Below are 24,195 nucleotides of genomic sequence, written 5' to 3' on the forward strand. Positions count from 1 at the left end.
GTGGTGGTAACAATATGGCACCCACGGCTTATTTCAAGGATTAGTTTTGTCATTTTGGCTCAAACAATGAATGAGAAAGAAAGATATCGGACGGTCCTTAATGCTACACATCATTCGCGTGGATTGTGCGACACTTATCTTCGCACACTTAAGTATTATCCTATTAGAGCAATGCTAAATAGTGCGAAGATGTTTTTCGCACATAGTACACGAATAAGTAGCTTAACGTGCAAACTCATTATTTAAGGTTAAATTTTATTAAAAAAAATGGTCAAAATATAATATTTCTATTATGGAATTGGTAGTAAGGACTCATTTTTTGATAACCTTTGGATGGCTGCTAGACTGCCACCACTTGTAGCCTTTCTGCAACCTGTTTGTTTTGTTTTCAATCAGTGGAGGGGCAAAATTTGCATATTGAATAGTGAGCGGTGGTAACAATATGGCACCCACGGCTTATTTCAAGGATTAGTTTTGTCATTTTAGCTCAAATAATGAATGAGAAAGAAAGATATCGAACGGTCCTTAATGCTACACATCATTCGCGTGGATTGTGCGACACTTATCTTCGCACACTTAAGTATTATCCTATTATTATTCTCATTTATGAAATATATGTCATGCAATAGATAATTAATAACAAAGAAAAATTACACGATACGCCAGATTATATTGAATGAAAGCGGGCAAAAGATGAATGACATGCCGCATTGAACAGAGCGAATAATGAACATACTTCCATTTTTACAACAAATCACTTTTAATAAAGTTCTATAAAGTTGATCATTATTTTGAAGTTTTCTTTGATATTCTTTAACCTTTCACATGGTCTCAAACTTGGATTCATTTGCATGTGCTTCACCATACTTATTATTATTATTATTATTTTAACAAATCAAAATGGGATTATATTATCACAACAAAAGCAATTTCCAAGCACAAGGTGTGTCTAGAAAACTACTACAAGATACAAAGTGTTACAAAGTCCAAAATAAGAGAATCTAGCAGTGGTTAGCCAATTCCTAAACATGTTATAGGACTTGACCACCACATCCGAGTACCAAAAACAAACATGACTTTTTTAGCTTTCAGCCACCCTAATGATAACAGTTTAATCTTATCCAACAACCTTGGGACATCCGTTACAACATTATTAAACAGTCGGTTATTACGTTCGTTCCACACAATCCAAGTACATAGAATCCAGATTAGCTGTAAAAAGGAACGTTTAGCTTTACCAACACCTGCCAAATAAGTAAACTGCACCAAATGATCAGGAAAATTATTAGAATCCACCCCCATAAAACCTAGCCAATTGCGCACCTGCTGCCATAATAAAACAGAATTTGGGCAAAATAAAAATAAATGTTCGGCTGTTTCAACATGACCGCATCATGTATCACAAAGTGTCGCCTCTGAATGAAGAACACCACGAGCTGCCAAATTTGCTTTTGTGGGTAACTGATCCGAAGAAGTCTCCAAGCAAAAATCGAGACCTTCAAGGGGACCTGATGATGCCAAACTAGCTCCAAAGCATCGTCTACAAGAGGATTGGCACCCTCTGTTAAAAGATCATAAGCTCCTCGAACAGCATAACCTCCCAAAGGGTCAGGTAACCACAACCATCTGTCAGAAACATTAGGCAACAAAGAAACATCAAAGTAAAGCCCTAAGCTCCTCTAATAAATTCTCCTCCCAATCCCACAACTTACGTCTCCACCTCCACCCATCCCCTCCCTGCTCCAGGCCAAGAGAGAACATATTCGCCACAGAAATGGTTTTGTTCTCAGCTAAGTCAAACAACCTACGAAACCGCTCACTAAAAGGAACATCACCAAACCACCTATGAGACCAAAACAACGTATCAGCACCATCCCCCACCTTCCTATGCACCCTATCGTCAAACCAACTGCCCCCTACATCACCAACACCCTCCAAATCCTCCCTACCTTCCGCCACCAAGAAGAACAACTCCAGCCCCCATACTTATTTTTGTTAACTCAAATTGTGTCTTCTTTCTTCGGTGTTAGCATTTGCCAACTTCATTTATCTTTTTTCCGACATTTATTTTATACAACAACTGCATGGTGCAATAGTTGTAACAACGAGGGCCATTAGATCTAAGGAAGTCTATTTCAATAAATATAAGGAAGTCCATAACTGCTACACCATATAACTATATTATATTTTTATAATTCGTTCTAATGTATTTAGGAGCTTCTTTTCATACTCCCAACAGATTTTTTTTTAGATTATCCTCTCTTGTTTAGAGGGTATTTACCCTCTCATGATATGAACCAATCAAAATGTAATATACATTGACAACATTAAATGTCATAAATGAGTCAATTTTTTTTTCTAAAAAGAGAATCAATTATAATCATATGATAACTTTTAATACTTTTATTTTTATTTAATTATAGACATGATTACATTAGAGGTCCTTTATCTTATTTATTTGTTACATTTTGATCCTTTATCTTTATTTTTTTCCACTTAGGTCTTTTATCTCTTATAAAAGCACATATATGTCCTTTTTCTCATTTTTAAAAAAAAAAAATACATAATTGTATTTTTTAAAATATATTTTTATTAAAAATGAAAAAAATCCAAAAATATGATGAAGATGTTCATCATCTTCATCTTCTTCCTCTGAATCTTCATCATCTTCATTGAATCAAAAAAATTCTACACAAATATATCTCCAAATATCATAAATTAATATTATATTCACCTCAAATCTTCTTTTAAACACAAAAATCAAAACCCTGTAGAGAAAGAGATTTAGTTTCATCACAAAAAAAAAATTAGTTATATAAATTGTCATGCTGTATATTATTATTATTATTATTATTATTATTATTATTATTTTCTAACTCAATATTCAAGTCCGACATAAAAATAACCCTAAAATTGAGAGCAACTTTGCACATCAATTTTGTTGTTTTCAGAACAATCTTAACTTTCGTAAAGCCTAACCATTCCGCCAGTGAGTAAGCTTCCACCATCCGTCTTGCAACATTTGTGAAATTAAGGTTTTGATTTTTGTGTTTAAAAGAAGATTTGAGGTGAATATAACAATAATTCACGATATTTTGAGATATATTTTAGTAGATTTTTTTATTTAAAGAAGATGATGAAGATTCAAAGGAAGAAGATGAAAATGATGAACGTCTTCATCATATTTTTGGATTTTTTTTCAGTTTTAATAAAAAATATTTTTAAAAATAAAATTATGTATTTTTTAATAAAAAAAATGAGAAAAAAGATGTATATGTGCTTTTAGAGAGATAAATGACCTAAACGGGAAAAAATAAAGATAAAGGATCAAAGTGTTACAAATAAGTAAGATAAAGGACCCATAATGTAATATTGTCTTAATTATATTTAGGTGTTTAATCTTAATTAATTTACACTACAGGACTGACTTAGAACAATAAAAATTTCACATCAAATTTTTTTCATCTGAATGTCCTTAAATTTATTAGTTATATTCATAAAAAAATTTCTTCCCATTTTGATTGTTCAATTTTGTCGTTCTCAACTGCCGCAATTTTCAATTTTCGTGAGAATCGTCGTCGTTCGTTTGATTCCAAATATCGTGAGAATTGCCGTTATTTCCAGTACCACGTCAGGTATGTTGACTTGATTTTTCTTTTTGGTTTGTTTTTGTTGTTGTTGTGAGGTAGTTAATTATAACAATTGAATAAGTCATCCGTTGTACTTTGAGGGCTGCTAGCAGGTGTTGCCGCTGTGATGTTGTGAGAGTTTGCTGCATTTTTTTGGTTGCTGCTGAAATAGTTATGTGATGAGGTTTTTGTTCTTTTGTTTGGACTTAATGGTTGTTCCTGATAGTGAGGCAGGTCTATGCGTGTTAACAAATTTTATTAGGTTGGCTGCTTAAATAAAAAAAATAAGTCACAATATCTGACACGGTTCTAGAAACAACGACAATTCTCACTATAATTGAAAACTGCGGCAGTTTGAAACTACAAAATTGAACAATCAAAATGGGAAGAAGAATGAAAAAGAAACAAGAATTTATCAATATGGAAGAATAAAGAAGAAGAAATTTAAATGAAGGAGATGTTTTTGTTCTCACGTTTCGGGGTTCTGGAATGGAAGAAATTTTATGAATGTAAATGATGAATTTAAGGACATCCAGATGAAAAAAATTTGATGTAAAATTTTATTTGTTATAAGTTTTGTAGTGTAAAGTAATTTAGATTGAACACCTTAATATAAAAAAAATAAACCATTTGCTGTTTTAAAAAAAATTAAATAAAAATTAAAAGCATTAAAAGTTACCTTATGATTAAGATTAACTCTCCTTAAAAAAAAAAATTAAGATTAACTCTTTTATTTTTAGAAAAAAAACTACTTATTTATTTAACATTTAATGTTACCTATGTATATTATATTTTGATTGATTGATATCATGAAAGGGTAATTACTCTCTAAACAAGAGAGGTAATGTAATCCTCACCCTCCCAACATGGTATTTAGGATGGATAAATCTAAAAGGAACAATTATGTTTTCTTCTTGGAAGCATACTTTCAATTGGGTGCAGTTTTTTTCTTCTTTCAGAAACCAAAAGAATAAAAGTAGCTCTCGTGCATTTATGAGTCTTGTTATCAATATTTTTCAGATTAGTGTACTCATATTCACAAGCTAAAAAATAAATAAAAACAAATTATAAATCAATCTTAAATAGTTGTCTTTTAAATTGATGTTGAAAAACAATTTAATAGTTTTATTATATTTATATTTTACATAATAACGGTTACATCAACTTAATATGAAAGAAACATAAACATACATAGGTACTTTTATTTAAAGATAAACATGGATGCATGGTAAGTACTACTGCTTTAATCGTCTGAATTTGAAAAATCAGTAGAAGGGTCGTTTTCTTTCTTTGGGGTCGGAAATATTTGATTTGCAAAAGGATGTGATGGAGGTTGATTGGGAAGATGTCTTCCCATAAGCATTCTTGGAGGACCATATGATGGACCTGCAGCATATTGAGGTGGAACATGAACCGGCATAGGTAGGTATAGGTAGATAATAAGGAACATTTTCTAGTAAATAGTCAATTTTCCCCCTGAAATTGTAAGTTTCATCAATTACCCTCCTGAAATTAACAAAACTTCAATTACCCCCGGAAATTTCACAACGTTAGTCAATTTACCCCCTCCATCAATTTTTTCTGTTAGTGAACATGACGTTTTGCAAATACCCCCTGAAGTTTTGCACTTATGTGCAAAATGCCCCCCAAACTTAAAAATTTATATTATTTTTTTCTTAAAAACAAACAATTAATAGTTAAATATTAAATCTAACTATTAATTTTGGAGTTTGGAAAAACTACATACATATATACATCAAAATAGAGAAAAATGTGTATTTTTAAAGTGACAATAATTTCTAATAGACAAATTATTATTTTTAGAGGTTTATAAACAAATTAATAATCAGATTTAAATTTATATTTTCTCCTTCACCATCTTAGTTTTTTAACTCCTCCAACTCCTTCAACAATTTGCTCAAACCATTTAAACTACACAACCGCTAATATTAATCCACAAATCATCCTATTATTGTCACTTTAAAAAATACATATTTTTTCCCATTTTGGAGCCTATTTTGATGTATATATGCATGTAGTTTTCCTAAATTCCAAAATTAATAGTTATTTTTAATATTTAACTATTAATTGTTTGTTTTTAAGAATAAAATAATATAAATTTTTAAGTTTAGGGGCATTTTGCACATAAGTGCAAAACTTCAGGGGGGGTATTTGCAAAACGTCATGTTCACTAACAGAAAAATTTGACGGAGGGGTAAATTGACTAACGTTGTGAAATTTCAGGGGGGTAATTGAAGTTTTGTTAATTTCAAGGAGATAATTGATGAAACTTACAATTTCAGGGGGGAAATTGACCATTTACTCGAACATTTTCTCTTCTTGGTATACCCATAAATATGTCACGCTCCATTGTTTTTTCCCTGGGGACAATATCAACTAGGAAATCAAACACTGCATTACTTGAGACAGCAGATGCAATATCAGTCTTTTGAAGTGTATTTCTTTTGTTCACCTCTGCATTAGCCCATGATCTTGTTGCAAGCTCCATAATAAACATTTCACACGCCTTAGCAAACAAAATAGGTGCCTCAGCTGATATCATACTTGTTGGAGCTTGAGTGCTTCACTGCACTATACTCATACACTCACCATGATAGAGAGAGAAGAGTTTGTTAGATCTGAATAATAGAAAGTAATATTCAGTGAGCTCTAATTTGCATCAGTGTATTCATTCATTATATACTCAATACATGTGTTACTCATAAAACAAATAACAGCAAAAAAACATTCATCTAAACTAGTTCATTACAATCAACAACATTCAGCAAATTCCTCAGTTTCTTGAAAGTTTCTGACTTCAATGCCTTGGTAAAAATATCTGCTAGCTGCATATCAGTCCTGTAGTAACTCAGCTTCAGCCTTCCTTTAGTGACTTGATCTCTCAAGAAATGATAACGAGTCTCTATGTGCTTGGATCTACCATGTGCAACTGGGTGTTTGGCCAAGCTAATTACAGATTTGTTGTCCACAAATAGCTCCACAACACCTTCCTTTTTTATCATCAGCTCCTGCATCAAATTATCCAACCAGATTGCATGACAGGCTCCCATTGATGCTGCAATATACTCAGCTTCACATGAGGACAATGCCACATCAGATTCCTTCTTTGAACTCCATGAAATAGGACCTGTTCCAAGCAAAAGTACAGAGCCAGCAGTGCTCTTTCTGTTAGTTTTGTCACCTCCCCAATCAACATCAGTAAATCCATAAAGACCTTTCACATTTTCCTTGCATTTGCTAGGTAACAGAATTCCATATGTCATTGTGCCTTTGACATATCTTAGAATTCGTTTTGCAGCAGCTACGTGAGATGTTGTAGGCCTGTTGATGTAGTATTTTTCTATCAATCAAAAGTAAGTATTTTTGTGTATATCGTCTCCACAGGGACTAGCGCGATATTAAAGTCATTCAACAATCAATATTGTTCTAAGTGTATGGATTTAAAATGCGTGTTTGTGTAAACTATATTAACTATTTGACATAAAATAAATAGAGAAGAGATATGATCATTTCGCTTGGGGTTAGAGATATCAACCAAGCGTAACAGCTGCAATCTCTCGATCAATTAACGGATTCTAGCTTTTTAAACGATATTATCACAATCACTCGACAATATCATTCGTGTCCAAATGATATCGTTATTTCTAAGGGATTGTTTAAATATCGATTTCCCAAACATTTAAACTATCACGAAGTCGATTGGATAATTTAATCGACGATTTCCCAACCGATTAATTTACCCAAAAGCATTAAGTCCTAGATTAAAAGTGATTATCAAATATTAACATCCATGTCTAGAGTGATAACTTAAGATAGATTGTTATTCTATTTCTAGATTCAAAAGTATGTGTCCATATCATTTTGAATCTCAATAAAACAATAAAAACAAGAATAACAACAATATTGAATAAATTGCTAGAACCATATATTAAATGATCAAAAGATTACATAATAGCTTGTTTGAATACCTCAAAACCACAAGAATGGATGTAGCTACATATGTTTATGATAACTTTGCAAAGGATGAAGAAAGATGAAGACTCCATGCCTAGACTCATGATGTCTCAACAAATCTTGAGTAGAATCTACTCCTAACACCTTGCTTTGTGTTTCTCTATATAAATGCATCTTTCTCCAAAACCAAAAAAATCAAAAAATGATGTGCTTCCTCCCCCAAAAACGTGTTACTGCTTGTGCGGCTAACCACCAACGTGAATGAATGGTTCTATTCCATGATGGCTTGTTTTATATCTTTGTCCTTTTGAAAACCTAACTTACCTTTCATTCTTCCCATAACAGCCCACGTTGCTTTTTTCTTTGGCCACTTGTATTACTTTCTATTCACACCTCCTTTAATTAAAAGATCAGCTTTGGTGCAAACCAACTTCTTTCATTTTATCCAATGAGTCAACACACAAGGACATGTTTCTTGTTATTCTCTTTAGCCTCGAAAGCATGCAATTTATTCCTTTCTCTTATTAGGTCATGTGGCCATTGAACAATAGTAACTATTGGTAAAAATATACTACTTGACTCAATAAATCAAAAACTACAATTTATTTAAAATGAATCTAAATTAAGTACTAAACTAATATAATTAGACCAAAAATTTAATTAAAATGACACTAATAATATGATATGACAAACTGTCATCACCTGTCCATAACTCTGTTAATCAAGCCTACACTGAAAACAATGTCAGGTCTAGTGTTACAAAGATATCTCTGTGCCCCAACTACCTGTCTAAATTATGTAGCATCAACCTCTGGCTCATCAGCATCTTTATCAAGCCATAATCTTGCTTCTGCTGGTGTTTCAGCACCATTACAGTGTTGCAAGTTGAATCTTTTTAGTATATCTGAAGCATACTTCTTCTGTGACAGTAGCACACCATCTTTAGTACTTTGAAATTCAATTCCTAGAAAGTAAGAAATCTCCCCTAGGTCTGTCATTTCAAAGACATTCATCATTTTCTTCTTAAACTCAATTACTTTTTCTTCATTATTTCCAGTAACCAGTAAATCATCAATATAGAGACACAACATTACCACATCACCACCCCTGACTTCACATACACACCATGCTTAGAGATACATCTCACATACCCCATGTTGATCAAGCTCTTATCTATTTTCTTGTTCTAAAAGCTCGTGGAGCTTGTTTCAAGCCATATAAGGCTTTTCTCAGTTTTAAGACTTTGTTCTCACTTCCTTGTTTCACAAAACCTGATGGTTGTTCAACATATACTTCCTCTTCCAATTCTCCATTTAGAAAAGCGGATTTTACATCAAGTTGATGTATTTTCCACCCTTGCATACTAGCATGAGCTACCACAACTCTCACAGTTTCAAGTCTTGCAACGAGTGCAAATACTTCTTCATAGTCAACACCATGTCTTTGGAGGAATCCTCTAGCCACCAACCGTGCTTTGTACTTCACCACTTCACCTTTAGGATTGACCTTTACTTTGTACACCCACTTCACACCTATTGCTTTCTTTCCTTTGGGTAATTCAACCAATCCCCAAGTCAAATTTTTCTCTATTGATCTGATTTCCTCTTTCATAGCTTCTAGCCACTGAGAATTCTTCATTGCTTCCTCCAAAGTTACTGGTTCTGTTTCAGCAAGAAGTGCAGAGTGCACTATGTCACCTTCATCATTGATTGCACGATCAAACATTATCTCACAATCATTTAACCTTGCAGGGACCTGTTTTTGTCTTAGTGATCTTCTTGGTATCTCAGGACCACCACCTTCACCATCACTTTCTTCCACTGCCTCAAGTTCACCCTCAGGATTTAATTCTATTTCACCAGCAGGTACATCAAACAGATTTTGTTCTACACCAGTAGAACTCTCACCCTTATCACTCCATTTCCATGTTTTCCCCTCATCAAACACAACATCTCTACTAATTTTAAATTATAACTTTGGTCTTTAGCCTGTGCCATTATTTTCTAAATTATTCCATTTGTTTATGAATTACTGGTCATATTGTTTTCAAGTTTTCCCATAAAATTCAGATACGATAGTTCTCCACCCTCTTTTTGTGAAGGTAATTCTGATGTGCATTCCCAGTGGGGTTTATCAGACCTTTATTAGTAATTTGCACGGGCATACACTTTCAAATGCTCAAAACAAACAGAAAATGAACATCTAAAATAATATTACAATGTAGAAAATGCCAATCAACATCATAAACAACCTTATAAACAAATTAATGTTTAAATAACATTCATGAAGGTGTATCACAGACGTGTACATCGCCCTTTAAGAATTTATTAAACTCAACTAATTTATTAAACTAAATCCTAATCAAAACTCTAGTAAACTAACCAAATTAAATATATTGTATTACTTGGTAACGATACATGCACCAAGTCTAAAAGAGATTGTCCAATGATCAAGTAGTTTTTTTGGCTATAATTAACTTGCACATTAAATAAATTAACTTGTGATTAATTTATTAAGCTCTTTTATGAATGAACATGGAATCCGAGAGAATGTTTGAGGAGGATTCGTTAGTGGTGCGGTGTGACTGTTGTTTTCCTGCTGGCCTCTGCCGTGTTTGTCTGCTGAGAGTGGCCAGTTCGGCCTGGTTTTGGCTACTGTCAGCTGGGAGTTTTTAGTTTTTCCAAGTATTTTTTGTTGTTCTCCTTTTGGTTTGTGGTTTGCCGCACCTGTTATTCTTCTTGTAACAGTGGCTTTTAGCACTTCTTGTGCAAGCCTTTTGTTTAATATATGCTGTTTCAAAAAAAAAAAAAATACTTCCACACAAGGATGGTGTATTTGTAATGAGTACAATATTAAAAACTAGGTTTAAATTGTTTATGTGATGCTTTGAGAATGATCTCAACTAGGGTATTTATAGCCCTTGCTTGTTTTTCCGTGACTTAAGTCTCAAGCAACCTAGACCTTAAATCTTTTTACAGTGCTCTACATGCTTCTAGAAGCCTCTTGAGGTGGCGCCCCTGGGGGGACGTGCTTAGGCTTTAAGAGCCCTTTTGGAGGGCGCCTAAGCCCTTCTGGAGGGCAGTTGTGCCCTAGAAATGGATTGACGGTCCATATGGATTTTCATCATAGAAAAGTATTTGAGGACTTGGAACTTCAACAAGGAGTTGAGGTTAATTTCTATTTATATGGAATAGAGTGTTCAAGTGAAAAGAAAAAGGATGAGGTGAATATATTAGTGCATGTTGAGGTGGGAATGATCGAGTCCATCATTATCTGCAAAGTTGACTGCTCAAATCTAACAGTAGGATTGGTAGTAAATTTGGAAAAGAGAGAAGGATTTGTTTGCAATTTAAATAAAATTATAATTTGAACTTTTAGGTCAAATTAAAAGGGATAAATTCATACTCCACTTCCGGCAAAGACCACCTTAACCGTAAACACACACTTTGACCTAAGAACATTAGGACCACCATAATTATCATTAGCAGTCTTAGTCTCTTGGAAGGGCCACGTATGGATTGGAAAACTGAATGATAATCACATGTACATGAAAGAGATTGAGCCCACTTTGGTTTTTTTGCAACTTTATCAAAGGTCAAGCAATAGAAAAACATGGAATGCATTCCTTCAAATGCATTTTATTATTTCATGTTCATCTACAAGCTGGGACCCAAGAATCGACTCTTGTACATGTGAGATTGTTTTTTCACTTTCTTAAGCGTGAGAAAGCAATGGTGATAAGTTAAAAGCTGCGGGAACTAAGGTTGATTACTAGAGGGACCATATTGCACATGACAGGGGGTAAATCTCACTATCTTGTGGCCCCCTAAATTCATGTCAATGTAGGGTTCTTTTCACCTTCTCCCTCGGTGCAAATGCATGTATCCACCCAATATTGGACCCAACCCAATTACGAAAAATTAGAGAATCTTGAATTGTACAATTATGTGCCTGGTGAACATAAAATGGTCCAAACATGATATATTGTCTAGAATATTTTTCTTGATATTTTCCTTGTATATTTATTTATGTTTCATATGTTTTCTTTTTCAATTTCAAAAAAATTATTTATGTATGTCTAAATCATCTTCAATTCATCCCACAATTTTACATTTATTACAAGGAAAATTCTATGGTACACCCAATAAATTTGGGTGTATCGGTACACCAAGTCGTACAATTAATAATAAATGAGTTTTTTTTTTTGAAGAAAAATAATTATTTTCTATCATTGACAACTAAGATAATTAAATTTTATTTACCAAAAGATTCGACGAAATAAAATTTAATTTTTAAGAATTTTTATTACTCATAACAATGAATATTGATTATTTTTTATGACAAAATGTAATTTTTTTAGTATGATCCTTATAAACAATGAAATGATGATTTTTCTTATGAAATGATGTTTTTTAAAATATAAATATTGATAAATACCTTTTTATTTCATTAAAGTGATCGTTAATTTATATATTTTGTGAAACAAGAGTACCGGTACACTCAAAATTGTGAGTGTACCATAGAAGTTCCCTTATTACAATAATAAATAATAAGAAGTTTTTTTTTAAAAGAATAAATAATAAGAAGTTAAGAGATCGAATTGTACTTTTAAAATAAGTTAAGCGACCGAAGTGTATATATCACACACAAAATTGATAAATATACAATTTTTACTTTTATTTTTTGGTGTATCCTCCACGTGAAGATTAATATATTAAAAAATAATCAATATTTGATCATTTGTTTAAGGGTAATTTTTTATTTTATTTTATCATATATTCATTGATGTATAACATTTATAATATACTACTGATGATCTTGCATTCACTAGTTGAATTTTTTTTACTCCCTCCATGATCTTATCTAGTTTCTTTGTGTTGGTCCCTTATCGGAAAAACTTGTGCTCTTGTAATGCTGTGGGGCGACTAGCATTTGCTTACGGGTCAATCAAAATAGCCGTGTTGATCACTCCTCGAAAAAATTTGTGTCTTTGTAACGTTGCGGGGCGACTAGCACTTGCATACAAAACTCTTTTATGACATTGAATTTGGGTTGACTCACGTCCTCGAAATATTTATTGTGTTTGAGTCGAGTTGCAGTGCAGATCAATAAACATAACCGTGTTGGTCCCTTCTCAAAAAAAAACTTGTGCTCAGGTATGCAAATGTGCAAAGGACTGGACGGAAAAATCCCATTCAAGTGAGACTCTTCTCTTTATTAATTTGACTTAGGATAAAATTATTTTGACCATGTTTTCAATTACTTGTTGCTGTAGCTTAGGCCAGTAATTGTACTACGGTTTGGTTTTATCCTAGTGAGAGTAAAAGTGAAGTAATGACAGTTCCATAACGTCAAAAGGATTACAATTGCCTTAACTTTTCAACTTTCTCGGAAAACCTGGGTCATTTTCATTAAAGAATGATTGAGTTTCAAGTGCCAAGTTGAAAAATGATTGAGTTTCAAGTGTCAAATTCATTTATTCGTTAGGTAACTTTTTTCACTTACCTTTATAGAAAGTGGAACTCTTCCAACACTCCTAACAAACTCCACATATACCGATTTGTGACTGGTGAGGGACCTTTTTGAAAAGAAAATTAGAGCCATGAAGTTTTGACAACGGATCTTCTTCTTTTCTCATGTCTCTCTTTCTCTACTACAAAATATAATGGGGGAGAAAAGTGAGAATGTGATTTAAAAATTTATAAATGTTATCGGGTGTGTGAGAGCAACAACGAATATTAATGCTCGAACATGGTAAAAGGAGTATACAAGATTGTATTGTTGTATAGCAAGTGTAAGTTTGAAGTCGCACATCGATTATATTAAAAAAAATTACATATATGATATTCCCCATTTTCCTCCTACAAATGAGGTTTGATAGTGACACATGCTCTTGCTAATTGGCTTGTGCCGAAAACAAATTAACAATGAGTCACCCAACTTAACCCATGCATGCTTAATCTCTCTTTTCAATCCCAATAACTTTGCTATACTCGTCGACTCTATTCAATCATTTTCCTTATTGCGCCACTTCTGCTCCCCACATTTTAATGCTCTATGGTGCTGACACCCCTATTATATAGTACATGTACTATACTATATAGATGCTACAAGCCCACAAAGCCACAATGAAAAAGATATATACAATACATTATAAAACAAACGACTGAAAATAGAATAAATTTTTTAACATGAGAGTCTTCCTTTTGCTTCACAAAATATGTGGTGTGGTGTGGTGTAATGCTAGATTTCATCAACTTTATGGATTGACATATCTTGATTAAAGGTGTGTTACGTGCCATTCCTAACTAAATTATATTTATATTTGGTTTTGTGCACTAATAATTGGTTTTGAGTGAATTAATTGTCTCGGTTTGAATTAGAGGCTATAGTGACTTTTACAAAATCTCAATTGAAGAAACTTAATAACGGAGAAAGTAGTAAGTTGAAAATGTCATCCTATAAGTAACTTTATATATGAAGGTAAGAATGAAAAGATTGCCAACCAAACCATGTTTGTACCAATTTACTATAACGGCACATGAGGTCTTAGACTAACAAAAGACAAAGAAAAAATAATTAAGGAAAGGCTGATCCATGGTTTGGGGTATTCTCCACTCAAGAATGAGATCCAGCGGTTTTTATTGAGAGAAAAAAAAAAAAAAACTCAAGTCTCACTTATAATAAATATAAGATTGCTTATGTAAAATAAGGAAATAAAGATAAGATCTAAAATAAGTTTAATTTTTTTTTAAATAAGTTTATAAAAAGCAACATTACTCACATTAGAAATAAATTTTATAAAGATGATTTTGACTCAATTCTAAAACACAATATGTTGTCGAAGTCTATCAATTCGGATCACATATTATTTATATCAACACATCAAGTCCAGTAGTTCTAGTGTTAGGAGGTGGATCGAGAAAAACTCAAGATCTACCTAGAATGATTGTACCACTTACCTTACAAGTCCCCATGCATCAAATCCAAAGTTTTTGCAGCCTGAACAAGCTCAATAAAGAGGGGTAGATTGAGATAAATCTAAATTTTACATACAATAAAGATAAGGACTAAAATAAAGTTTTAAAGATTGTATCTATTACCTTACAAAGGCATTTGGATCAAAATTTATTGTTGGTAGTTGTAATTTATTTTCTAATGGAATGTAATAGGGGAAATGAAGGCAAAAGGTTAAAGATAGTGAAGGGGAGAAAGAGGGAAAGAAAATGGACAAGGATACTTTAAAGTGAGTAATTCCCTTTAAAAAGTAAAGTCAATAATATCAACATTATAGATAAAAAATAATTGATTTTCTTATTTTCCACTTTAGATGACCATATAAGAAGAGAATATCTCTCACTTTTTTTACTTATTTGTAACTCAAAATTTAGTTTTTGCATATAAAGAATACAAAAGATTAAAGATACATGATATAAGAAACGTAAAATAATCCATATTTCCACGACAAAAAAGAGCAAAAGAATTCAATGGCCATTCGAATAAATTAAATATTTAAAAACTATAAATTTAAAGTAAGAATGTTTGATTCTGAATATTTTTTATCGAATGTTTCCATTGGGGCATGCTAGAATATGTAACTGGGAGAAATTTTATCATCTGTAGCCACCGAAATGAATTTCTGTCTGGAAATAGATGCATATACAAAAATTGATTGATTTTTTTTTTTTTTTTACCAAGACCAAAAAGTTTAATAAGTCAATAATTAATAATTATTCCTTCAAAAATAATTAATAATTATTCATCCTCTCAAAAAAAAAAAAACTAATTTAATTTTATATAATGTCTAGCTCAATTATAAAGATAAACATGCTTACATCATACAGGAGCACGACCTTTCTGTTGATTATAAACATTAAAAATACAGAATGCATGCATGGACGGCAGATTTCACTAGTCCAATTTCTTAAAGTTGGCATCAACATCAAACAACATCAACGAACTATTTAATTCATTTTCTTTCACAAATCATATATGTCAGTTCAGCCATCATATACGATTTAAAATTTCCACACATGTGAAGTATTCCATCACGAACCACATACTTAAAATCATGTTAGGTTTTTCTCTATTTTTTTAAAAAAAATATTGTTTTAAAATATGATTAGGTGGTATTGAAATGTCGATCGATGTGGACGTAAAATTGCTTTCTAAAGTGTCTGATTTCTTTTAAATGTTAAATTTAAATACCACTAGAGGAAAAGATATATGGTCAAGCATCTCTAAAAAAAAAAAGATATATGGTCAAGCAATTAATTACACATATCATAAGTATAAAAGAAAGAAAAATGCCACAAGTATAAAAGAAAGCAAAATGCAATTAACCCTTTGTTAAAATGGGAAGGCTGGAGTACTATAGTCAAGACCTCCTCCGTAAAAATATCAATTAATATCCTTTAAAAAAAAAAAGATCAAATAATATCAGTCAAAACCGCTAAACTTGTCTAATATTTGAGTGGTTATAATATAATAAATTATAAGTTATCGAAAAAGTTTATGACTATACTTTTTGAAAACTTGTTTGCCTTTTCATTTAACAGTCTCTATTAAGTTTTTTGTACACACACATGCAAAATTTTAAACCCTTGCAGCGACTGGGGGAAAAAAATGAAAGCGTGGTTGATAAAAACGGCTATATATAGACTCAATATTTGTGCATGGATTATATTGGTCAATCATCTCTGAAGATCACTTTGCTAGAGAAAACACATCTTTTGTAAGGCCATAGAAAGTTATCAGTCTAAATTATAGTCGGTTAATGATAAAATTTATTAGCTGACAATTATAAATGTGTTATCCCTTAACTTTATTTTAAATAATGATTTGATTTTTTTTATTCACGTAATTTTATATATTTTGATCCAATTGCAAATGAATTTTCATTTTTTAAATCTAAAATTTATGTGTAAACATGAAAAGAAGCCTATAAATTTGAAGACTCAAGCTGAATGAGAACAAAACTATAGATTTGAAGCAAATCCATAAGCAAATTTAACCAAAATGACATGAAAAAGAAATAAAGAACCAAACCATTACAAGAAATTAACTTAAAGAACCAATGGAATAATTTTATAAATTTTAGCTAAATCAATAATTACTGCAAGCAAAAAGTATTGTTTATGCTTTAAATACGTATCTAATGCTCTCTTAGGGTTTGCATGTACGACTATAACGTTTGCATCCATACGTATCAAATTTCTCGGTACTCCACTATCATCCCCTCCATCTGCGCCAACACCTTAAACACGTTTGTTTGCTCAGGCTCTCGCAAACTCGTAGTTATTCATGCCTCTCAACTTCTAACTTTGTGTGTCACAAGGTGATACCATGAGCATCACAGAATCGCAAGATAAGTTTCTTCAAGGCATTATTGTCTGCAAGAACGATCTCTACAATAGACAAATCATCAATAAAGGAGGTAAAACCTCTTACTTCCTTTTGGAACACTGTGTGTTTGATTGGGAATTAAAAAAAAAATTAGAAACCCAAAATCGGAGAACTTACACACAGCACTAATGTTTATAAATTGGAGGTATGACTCCCATGGGTGTACACATTATTGTAAATGGGTTATGACACACTCAACAAGACCACCAAATGCGCCGCCACCACTGTCATCTGTCTAGCCAGACTAGCCTAGACATGGATTATGTGGTGTAATTTTTTTAATGATCCGAAATCTTAAATTAATTGATATTTTTTAAAAAAATTTGTTTCGGTACACATCATTGTCGCATAAGCGTTTGACACATGCCAATGCACGCTGACACACATGCATGCTCGCGCCCTCGCATAGTCAAGTCTCAATCATGTGCTCCATAACATAGCAACTTGCATTGCGTGTTTTCTCTCTTCTCACTCTTTCTACTCGACGCACTTTCAAGCCATCTTCTTCCTCTTTCTTTTACCCTTTTAAAAATATTCCCTTTGCAAGTTAGAGTGGTCTTGTGTTGTATCGAGTGGTCTTATAGAGGGTGCAGTTCTAGAACGGATCCTACAATGGAGTATGAATCTGACACATTTGTAATTATGTTTTTTTCTTCTTCCGAGGACGACGTGGTTTATTGTATGCTTGTACAATTTTGAGCAGTTCCATGAAACTTATTAAAGAGAGCGACCTAGTCCACGACTCATTCTCATAATTTCATCAGTAGTTGAAATATTTTTTTAACTAATTTTAATACTTTTTCAACAATTTTAAGACATTTTCTTCTTTCATGTCTACTAAAGAAATTATTGGCTCTTGCTACTCAGTTCTCGACTAAACACACTGTTCAATCTAAAGGGAATCACTTTAAAAGAAGGCAACAAAAGAAGTATTTTTCTTAGCATGTGTTTGGTTGTGTCGTGAGGATAAATGATTTTGATATACTCCTTCCGTTTCAAAATACATGTCCAATTTTTCCAATGTGCACTATTCACTTGACTTACTTTGACCATACTTTTTAACTAATATATAAATACAAATATTAAATATTAGCATGTAAGATGTTGTTTGATTTGTCTCGACAAATATTTTCAAAATATTAAATTTTTATAATTTTTTACTTTAGAAAATTAAAGATATTAACAGTCAAAATTATGCATTGGCATATGTGAAGTGGTTGACTTGGACATGTATTTTGAAACGGAGGGAGTATATAATTGATTCTATAGAGTTGATTTTGGTTAAAAGTAATTATGACTAAAAGTAGTTTGTGTTTGGATACATTTATGTAAAAGTGAGTTGAACTTTAAATATGTTTGTGATAATCAATACTAGAATCCAAATCTAGAAATTTTAACTTCAAGTAGAATCAATTCTGGAGACAGACTCAATTCTACACGATAGCAATCAAACATGTCAGAGTCAATTCCACACCTACATAATCAATTGAATTCTAATCCCTCTAGAAGTGGAACAAAACATACACTTGATGAAGATGAGGATTGTTAACGTTTTGAATATATGGACGATATCCATGTAGTTCTTGAGACGGATGAACAACCAGAGAAGCATATAGGCCAAAAAATACTCCTGAAATGAAGATACTACCTTAATAAAAAAAATTATTAAACTTAAAACACATATTAAAATTATTATTTCTCATTAAAATGACGGATTGAAATTAGTTTACACTAGTATTTTTAAAAAAAAAAATCAAAAGGGTGGTATCTAAGATGCTAGCCAACCCAAAAACATATTAAAAAAGAGATGAAAAGTACATAGATGGACGGGTCTAGGCCGGTATAAATAAATAAAAAGTGATAAAATAAATAATTGTAGGTTTCCCTCAACAAAAAAAATAAATAATTGTAGGTACCATGTTATAGGTACTGTCTTTTTTTGAAAGACCATGTTATAAGTATTATTTTCCCTAAAAAATGTTATAAGTACTTTGTACACGTTATATATTTTTCTAAAATAACTTTGTACACGTTATTGTTATGCGAAGTATGGTGATTTAACTAATTTTGAAAAATATGTTGCACTTGCACATATAGCGTACTATGTAAGTATTTTTTTTATTTAATTATTAACAAAATTATTTTACACATATTTAAATGATGTATTGTTCTATCAATTTATAATAAAAAAAACAATTGTAAATCAACAATGTAAACTAATCGGTTTTGAAACAACAGACTAAACTAATTAAACTTTAAAAAGAGAGTCGCTTTATTGGACCTTTGGTCCCCTAAGTAATTTTTTATTTTCATTTTGATCCTATAACTCGTAAAATTAACATTTTGATCCCTCAAATTTTACACCAGTTTTCAAAAACATCCTTTCCGTTAAACAAGTCACTATTCCGTCAAACATCCATTAAATTTATTTTTAAAAAACAAAAAAAAATTACAGAAAATAAAAAAAATAAAAAAAAAAGATTCCACTGCCTACTTCTCTCCCACAAACACCACCACCACCAACTACTTCCAACCACCACCGCCACCATCATCCTCCTCATCACTGCCACAACCACCACCAAACATTACAGAACCAAAAATCCTCTGATAAAACCCATCTTCACAACCCAACAAATAACTAAGAATCTCAGATCCAAATTCAAGCTCAAAGAATCTCTTTATCGTTCATCTTCTTTGTTTATCTTCTTCACTTCTCCATCCGAATTCAACGCATACACTTTCAATTTCAACACCTCTTCTCCATGGTTCACAAACCCCATGAGCACGGTGGCCGGCATCGCTCTTGTCGTCGTCTTCTTCTACGGTGGCCACAAATTCTTGATTCTGATTCAATAGCAAAAGCTAAAAACGCCATAGCCAAAATCGATTAAGCAACAAAAGCTTTCGATTTTGTTTTTGGTTTTTGATTTTTTGTTTTGTGATTGTAATTTTGACATGGTGATGGGATCTGATGAGATTTTAGGCTTATTTTTTGGAATTTTACTAAGGTTTTTGAATTTAATTATTTTTTAAAGGTTTTTGGATATAATGGGATCTGATGAGATTTTGAGATATTTTATAATTATTTGATTAGTTTCTTTGTAAATGATGAAGATGATGATGGTGTTGTTGAATTTCTGAATTTTTTTGAAGAACTTGATGAAAGTGATGAATAAGAGGAATGAAGAAGATGAAGAATGAGATATTTGATTAGTTGTTGTTGGTTTACTGAAAGATACAATAGACATGCATGAATTAATAGTCATCTTTTAATATAAAAAATCAAACGGTTTAAATTAAGAAAATTAATAGGATCTATGATGGACCATTTTTAAGGTTGGTCGATCATAGACATTTGGGGTTAAAGTTAACGGTTAAGGACCTTTTTGCCTAACGGAGCAAAACCAAAGGGACTAAAATGTTAGTTTTAGAACTTATGAGACCAAAATGAAAATAAGAAATTACTTAAGGGACCAAAAGTCGAGTAAATAGTCAATTTCCCCCCTGAAATTGTAGGTTTCGTCAATTACCCCCCTGAAATTAACAAAACTTCAATTACCCCCTGAAATTGCATAACGTTAATCAATTTACCCCCTCCGTCAAATTTTTCTGTTAACTGTTTACGGTTATGATCAAATACCCCCCATGAAATTTTGCACTTATGTGCAAAATGCCCCCTAAACTTAAATTTTTTTTTTTTTTTTACCCTTGACTCAAAAGATATTAAAGACAAACAAATTAACAATTATTGATCATATAAATCTGTATGGAATGTATGTTTATACAGCTATTGGTCATATAAATCTTTATGGAATGTATGTTACTATGATGTGTTTTAAATATATATATATATATATATATATATATATATATATATATATATATATATATATATATATAAGATTTTTTTTACACAAGTTGGTAATTATATTAGAGTATGCAGTCATAAAGTACATAAGTCTTTGATAATTGTGTGTCCATAAAGTAAATTCATAGGTTAATATCTGCAGAAGGAAGAAGAAACAAGGCTTAAGTTTGTGAATTTGCAACTTAATTAATGATATAATTTTTATAATGCAGGAAATGTCATATCTATTAGTTGCAGCATGTTAAATAGATTATATCATAGACCTTCTGCATGAAGTCAGTGGATCACATTGTACTACAAAGTTATGTGATATATATCAATTTTCTACTACTATGACATTCTTATCTTGATTTATTTCAACAGCTTGATTTTTAATGTTTGATTTTTAGTTTTACCTTCTTTGTAAAAAATTTATCTTGCTCCTTGTTGATAAATATGAATGAAAAGGCTGCACATGACAAAACCATGATTTATTTGGCATATATTCGTTCATTTTCTTGTGAATAGAATTTTTATGACAATAGGTACAATATACTACTTGAAGAACTAAATATATGATTTTTGGTAAGAAAAAAATCTAAATTTTTAAGTTTAGGGAACATTTTGCACATAAGTGCAAAATTTCGGGGGTATTTGATCATAACCGTAGACAGTTAACAGAAAAATTTGACGGAAGGATAAATTGATTAGCGTTATACAATTTTAAAGAGATAATTAAAATTTTGTTAATTTCAAAGATAATTGACGAAACTTACAATTTTAGATAGAAAATTGACTATTTACTCTCACAAAAGTCCAATTAAGCCTACAAAATAAAGAGAGTTTATGGCTCGTCGTCTGACAAAAAAGCAAGAAATGGAAACAAAGTAAAAAACATAAATGTATATTTTGGCGGATCTTATCTGTTACTGTTAGAACCCTGCCAGCCCGGCCTTTTGATTGGGTCTCGAGCCTGCCACGAGCGTTTTCTACTCTCTTTCCTTTTTTTATTTTAAATATTTTATTTTAATTTATTATAAAAATAAAAAAAAGATTTGGATATATATGAGTTTTACGGGTATATGATTGTGTTGATGAAAGAAAGAAGGTTAGAACTTAGAAACACCAGTGAAAAAGAGTCACAATCAGAAAACAAAACATAGAAAGTGTATTGTGTGTGTGTGAGAGAAAACTGAAAAAGTGAAAGATGAAGAGAGAGCATAAGCTTGAACATGAAGATATGAGTAGTGGGAGTGGTAAATCAGGTGTTTGTTGGGAAGACGACGGTGGTGGTATGGATGAACTCTTAGCTGTAGTTGGTTACAAAGTGAAATCTTCAGACATGGCTGAAGTTGCTCAAAAACTTGAACAACTTGAACAAGCTATGATGGGTAATAATTTCCATGACCATGATGAATCCACCATCGCTCAACATCTTTCAAACGACACCGTTCATTACAATCCCTCTGATATCTCTAACTGGCTTCAAACCATGCTTTCCAATTTTGACCCTCAACCTAATAACCCTTCCGTTAACTCCGACGATAACGACCTTAACGCCATTCCTGGTAAAGCCATCTACGCCGCCGACGAGTTTACTTCCAGGAAACGAGTCAAACGAAATGAATCCGTTACCGTTACTACTGAGTCAACAACAACTCGTCCTATAATGGTGGTGGAGACACAAGAGAAAGGTATTCGTCTTGTTCATAGTTTGATGGCTTGTGCTGAAGCTGTTGAACAGAATAATCTAAAGATGGCGGAGGCTTTGGTTAAACAGATCGGATACTTAGCTGTATCACAAGAAGGTGCTATGAGAAAAGTTGCAACCTATTTCGCTGAAGGTTTAGCTAGAAGAATCTACGGTGTGTTTCCACAGCATTCCGTTTCCGATTCACTTCAGATCCATTTCTATGAAACTTGTCCTAATCTAAAATTCGCTCACTTCACTGCGAATCAAGCTATTCTAGAAGCTTTTCAAGGAAAATCTAGTGTTCATGTGATTGATTTCTCGATTAATCAAGGGATGCAGTGGCCGGCGCTTATGCAGGCACTTGCTTTACGTCCTGGTGGTCCTCCTGCTTTTCGGTTGACCGGAATCGGACCTCCGGCGTCGGATAACTCAGATCATCTTCAACAAGTTGGGTGGAGGCTTGCTCAATTTGCACAAACGATTCATGTTCAGTTTGAGTATCGTGGTTTTGTTGCTAATAGTTTAGCTGATCTTGATGCTTCGATGCTTGAACTCCGGTCACCGGAAACGGAATCTGTTGCGGTTAACTCTGTTTTTGAGCTTCATAAACTCAACGCGCGTCCCGGCGCGTTGGAGAAAGTGTTTTCTGTTATTCGTCAGATTCGGCCGGAGATTGTCACCGTTGTTGAACAAGAAGCAAATCACAACGGACCGGCTTTTCTAGACCGGTTCACCGAGTCACTTCACTATTATTCAACTTTGTTTGACTCGCTGGAGGGTTCATCGGTTGAACCGCAAGATAAAGCTATGTCAGAAGTATATCTAGGGAAGCAAATCTGCAACGTGGTGGCGTGTGAAGGAACGGACCGGGTTGAACGTCATGAGACGCTGAACCAGTGGAGGAACCGGTTTAATTCGGCTGGATTCTCTCCGGTTCATTTGGGATCTAACGCGTTCAAACAAGCGAGTATGTTGTTAGCGCTTTTCGCCGGTGGAGATGGTTACAAGGTGGAAGAGAATGATGGGTGTCTTATGCTTGGTTGGCACACTAGGCCTTTGATTGCAACTTCAGCTTGGAAACTCGCCGCCGCTAACTCAGTGGTGGTTTCGCACTGATTCAACTCGTTCCTTTTTGCATATTTGCACATTGCACACAACCCCTTTTTTTGGATAAAAAAAAAAAAATTTAATTATTTCATACCCACCAAAAAAAAGGAAAGGAAAAAAAAATTGGGTTGTGGGGTTGAGTGGACAATGTGCAATTGTGCCTTGCTTAGCTGTGAACACTGATTGCAGCCTGAGACAAGAGACCCACCATTGTCCATTCTCTCTTTCTCTCTGTTAATTTACTTTTTTTCTGGCTTAGGACTTTCTCTGTTCATTGTTTTTTAACCTTGGGTTGGAAATGGAATCTCTTGTAATTTTTCAGGCTTAATATGTATTTATTTTATGTTTTGACATATGTAGCTTGCTGCTGGTGGTAATAATAAATAGAATCTTCTTTTATTTCAATTGTACAAATTTACTAGTAATTATTAAATTAACTAGTATAGTAGTACTAGTGATTTTGATTTTGATTTTGATGACTGGGATTAGCATTGGTTTATGACTATGAGCTATCATTGTCAAATTAAGAATGATGGTAG

The 24,195-nt window shown here is 32.6% G+C and overlaps 2 protein-coding genes across 2 annotated transcripts; one reads left to right on the forward strand and one right to left on the reverse strand.

The window, feature by feature from the left end:
* Window positions 1-4,867: 4,867 nt before the first annotated feature.
* On the reverse strand, window positions 4,868-6,285 carry LOC120577705 (nuclear transcription factor Y subunit C-3). The gene is made up of 2 exons (XM_039829503.1): window positions 5,953-6,285; window positions 4,868-5,082 (listed from the first exon to the last, which is right to left on the reverse strand). Exons 1-2 carry the CDS (start codon window positions 6,190-6,192, stop codon window positions 4,873-4,875), a joined length of 450 nt encoding a protein of 149 aa, XP_039685437.1. The 5' UTR covers window positions 6,193-6,285; the 3' UTR covers window positions 4,868-4,872.
* A 15,663-nt stretch (window positions 6,286-21,948) lies between these two features.
* Window positions 21,949-24,061, forward strand: LOC120577405 (DELLA protein 2). Its single transcript, NM_001426738.1, has one exon. It carries the CDS (start codon window positions 22,064-22,066, stop codon window positions 23,663-23,665), a length of 1,602 nt encoding a protein of 533 aa, NP_001413667.1. The 5' UTR covers window positions 21,949-22,063; the 3' UTR covers window positions 23,666-24,061.
* Window positions 24,062-24,195: the final 134 nt, after the last annotated feature.

Source organism: Medicago truncatula, chromosome 8 (assembly GCF_003473485.1).
Source record: "Medicago truncatula cultivar Jemalong A17 chromosome 8, MtrunA17r5.0-ANR, whole genome shotgun sequence".
Classification (NCBI taxonomy): Eukaryota; Viridiplantae; Streptophyta; class Magnoliopsida; order Fabales; family Fabaceae; genus Medicago; species Medicago truncatula.

What these genes read in the sequence shown, in the direction of transcription:
- LOC120577705 (XM_039829503.1), bottom strand. Translation starts at nt 6,192, where the DNA reads ATGATATCAGCTGAGGCACCTATTTTGTTTGCTAAGGCGTGTGAAATG. An exon ending in CAAGAAGAGAAAATGTTCGA is followed by an intron (nt 5,083 to 5,952) that starts GTAAATGGTCAA and finishes ACTATTTACTAG; the next exon opens with AAAATGTTCCTTATTATCTA.
- LOC120577405 (NM_001426738.1), top strand. Translation starts at nt 22,064, where the DNA reads ATGAAGAGAGAGCATAAGCTTGAACATGAAGATATGAGTAGTGGGAGT.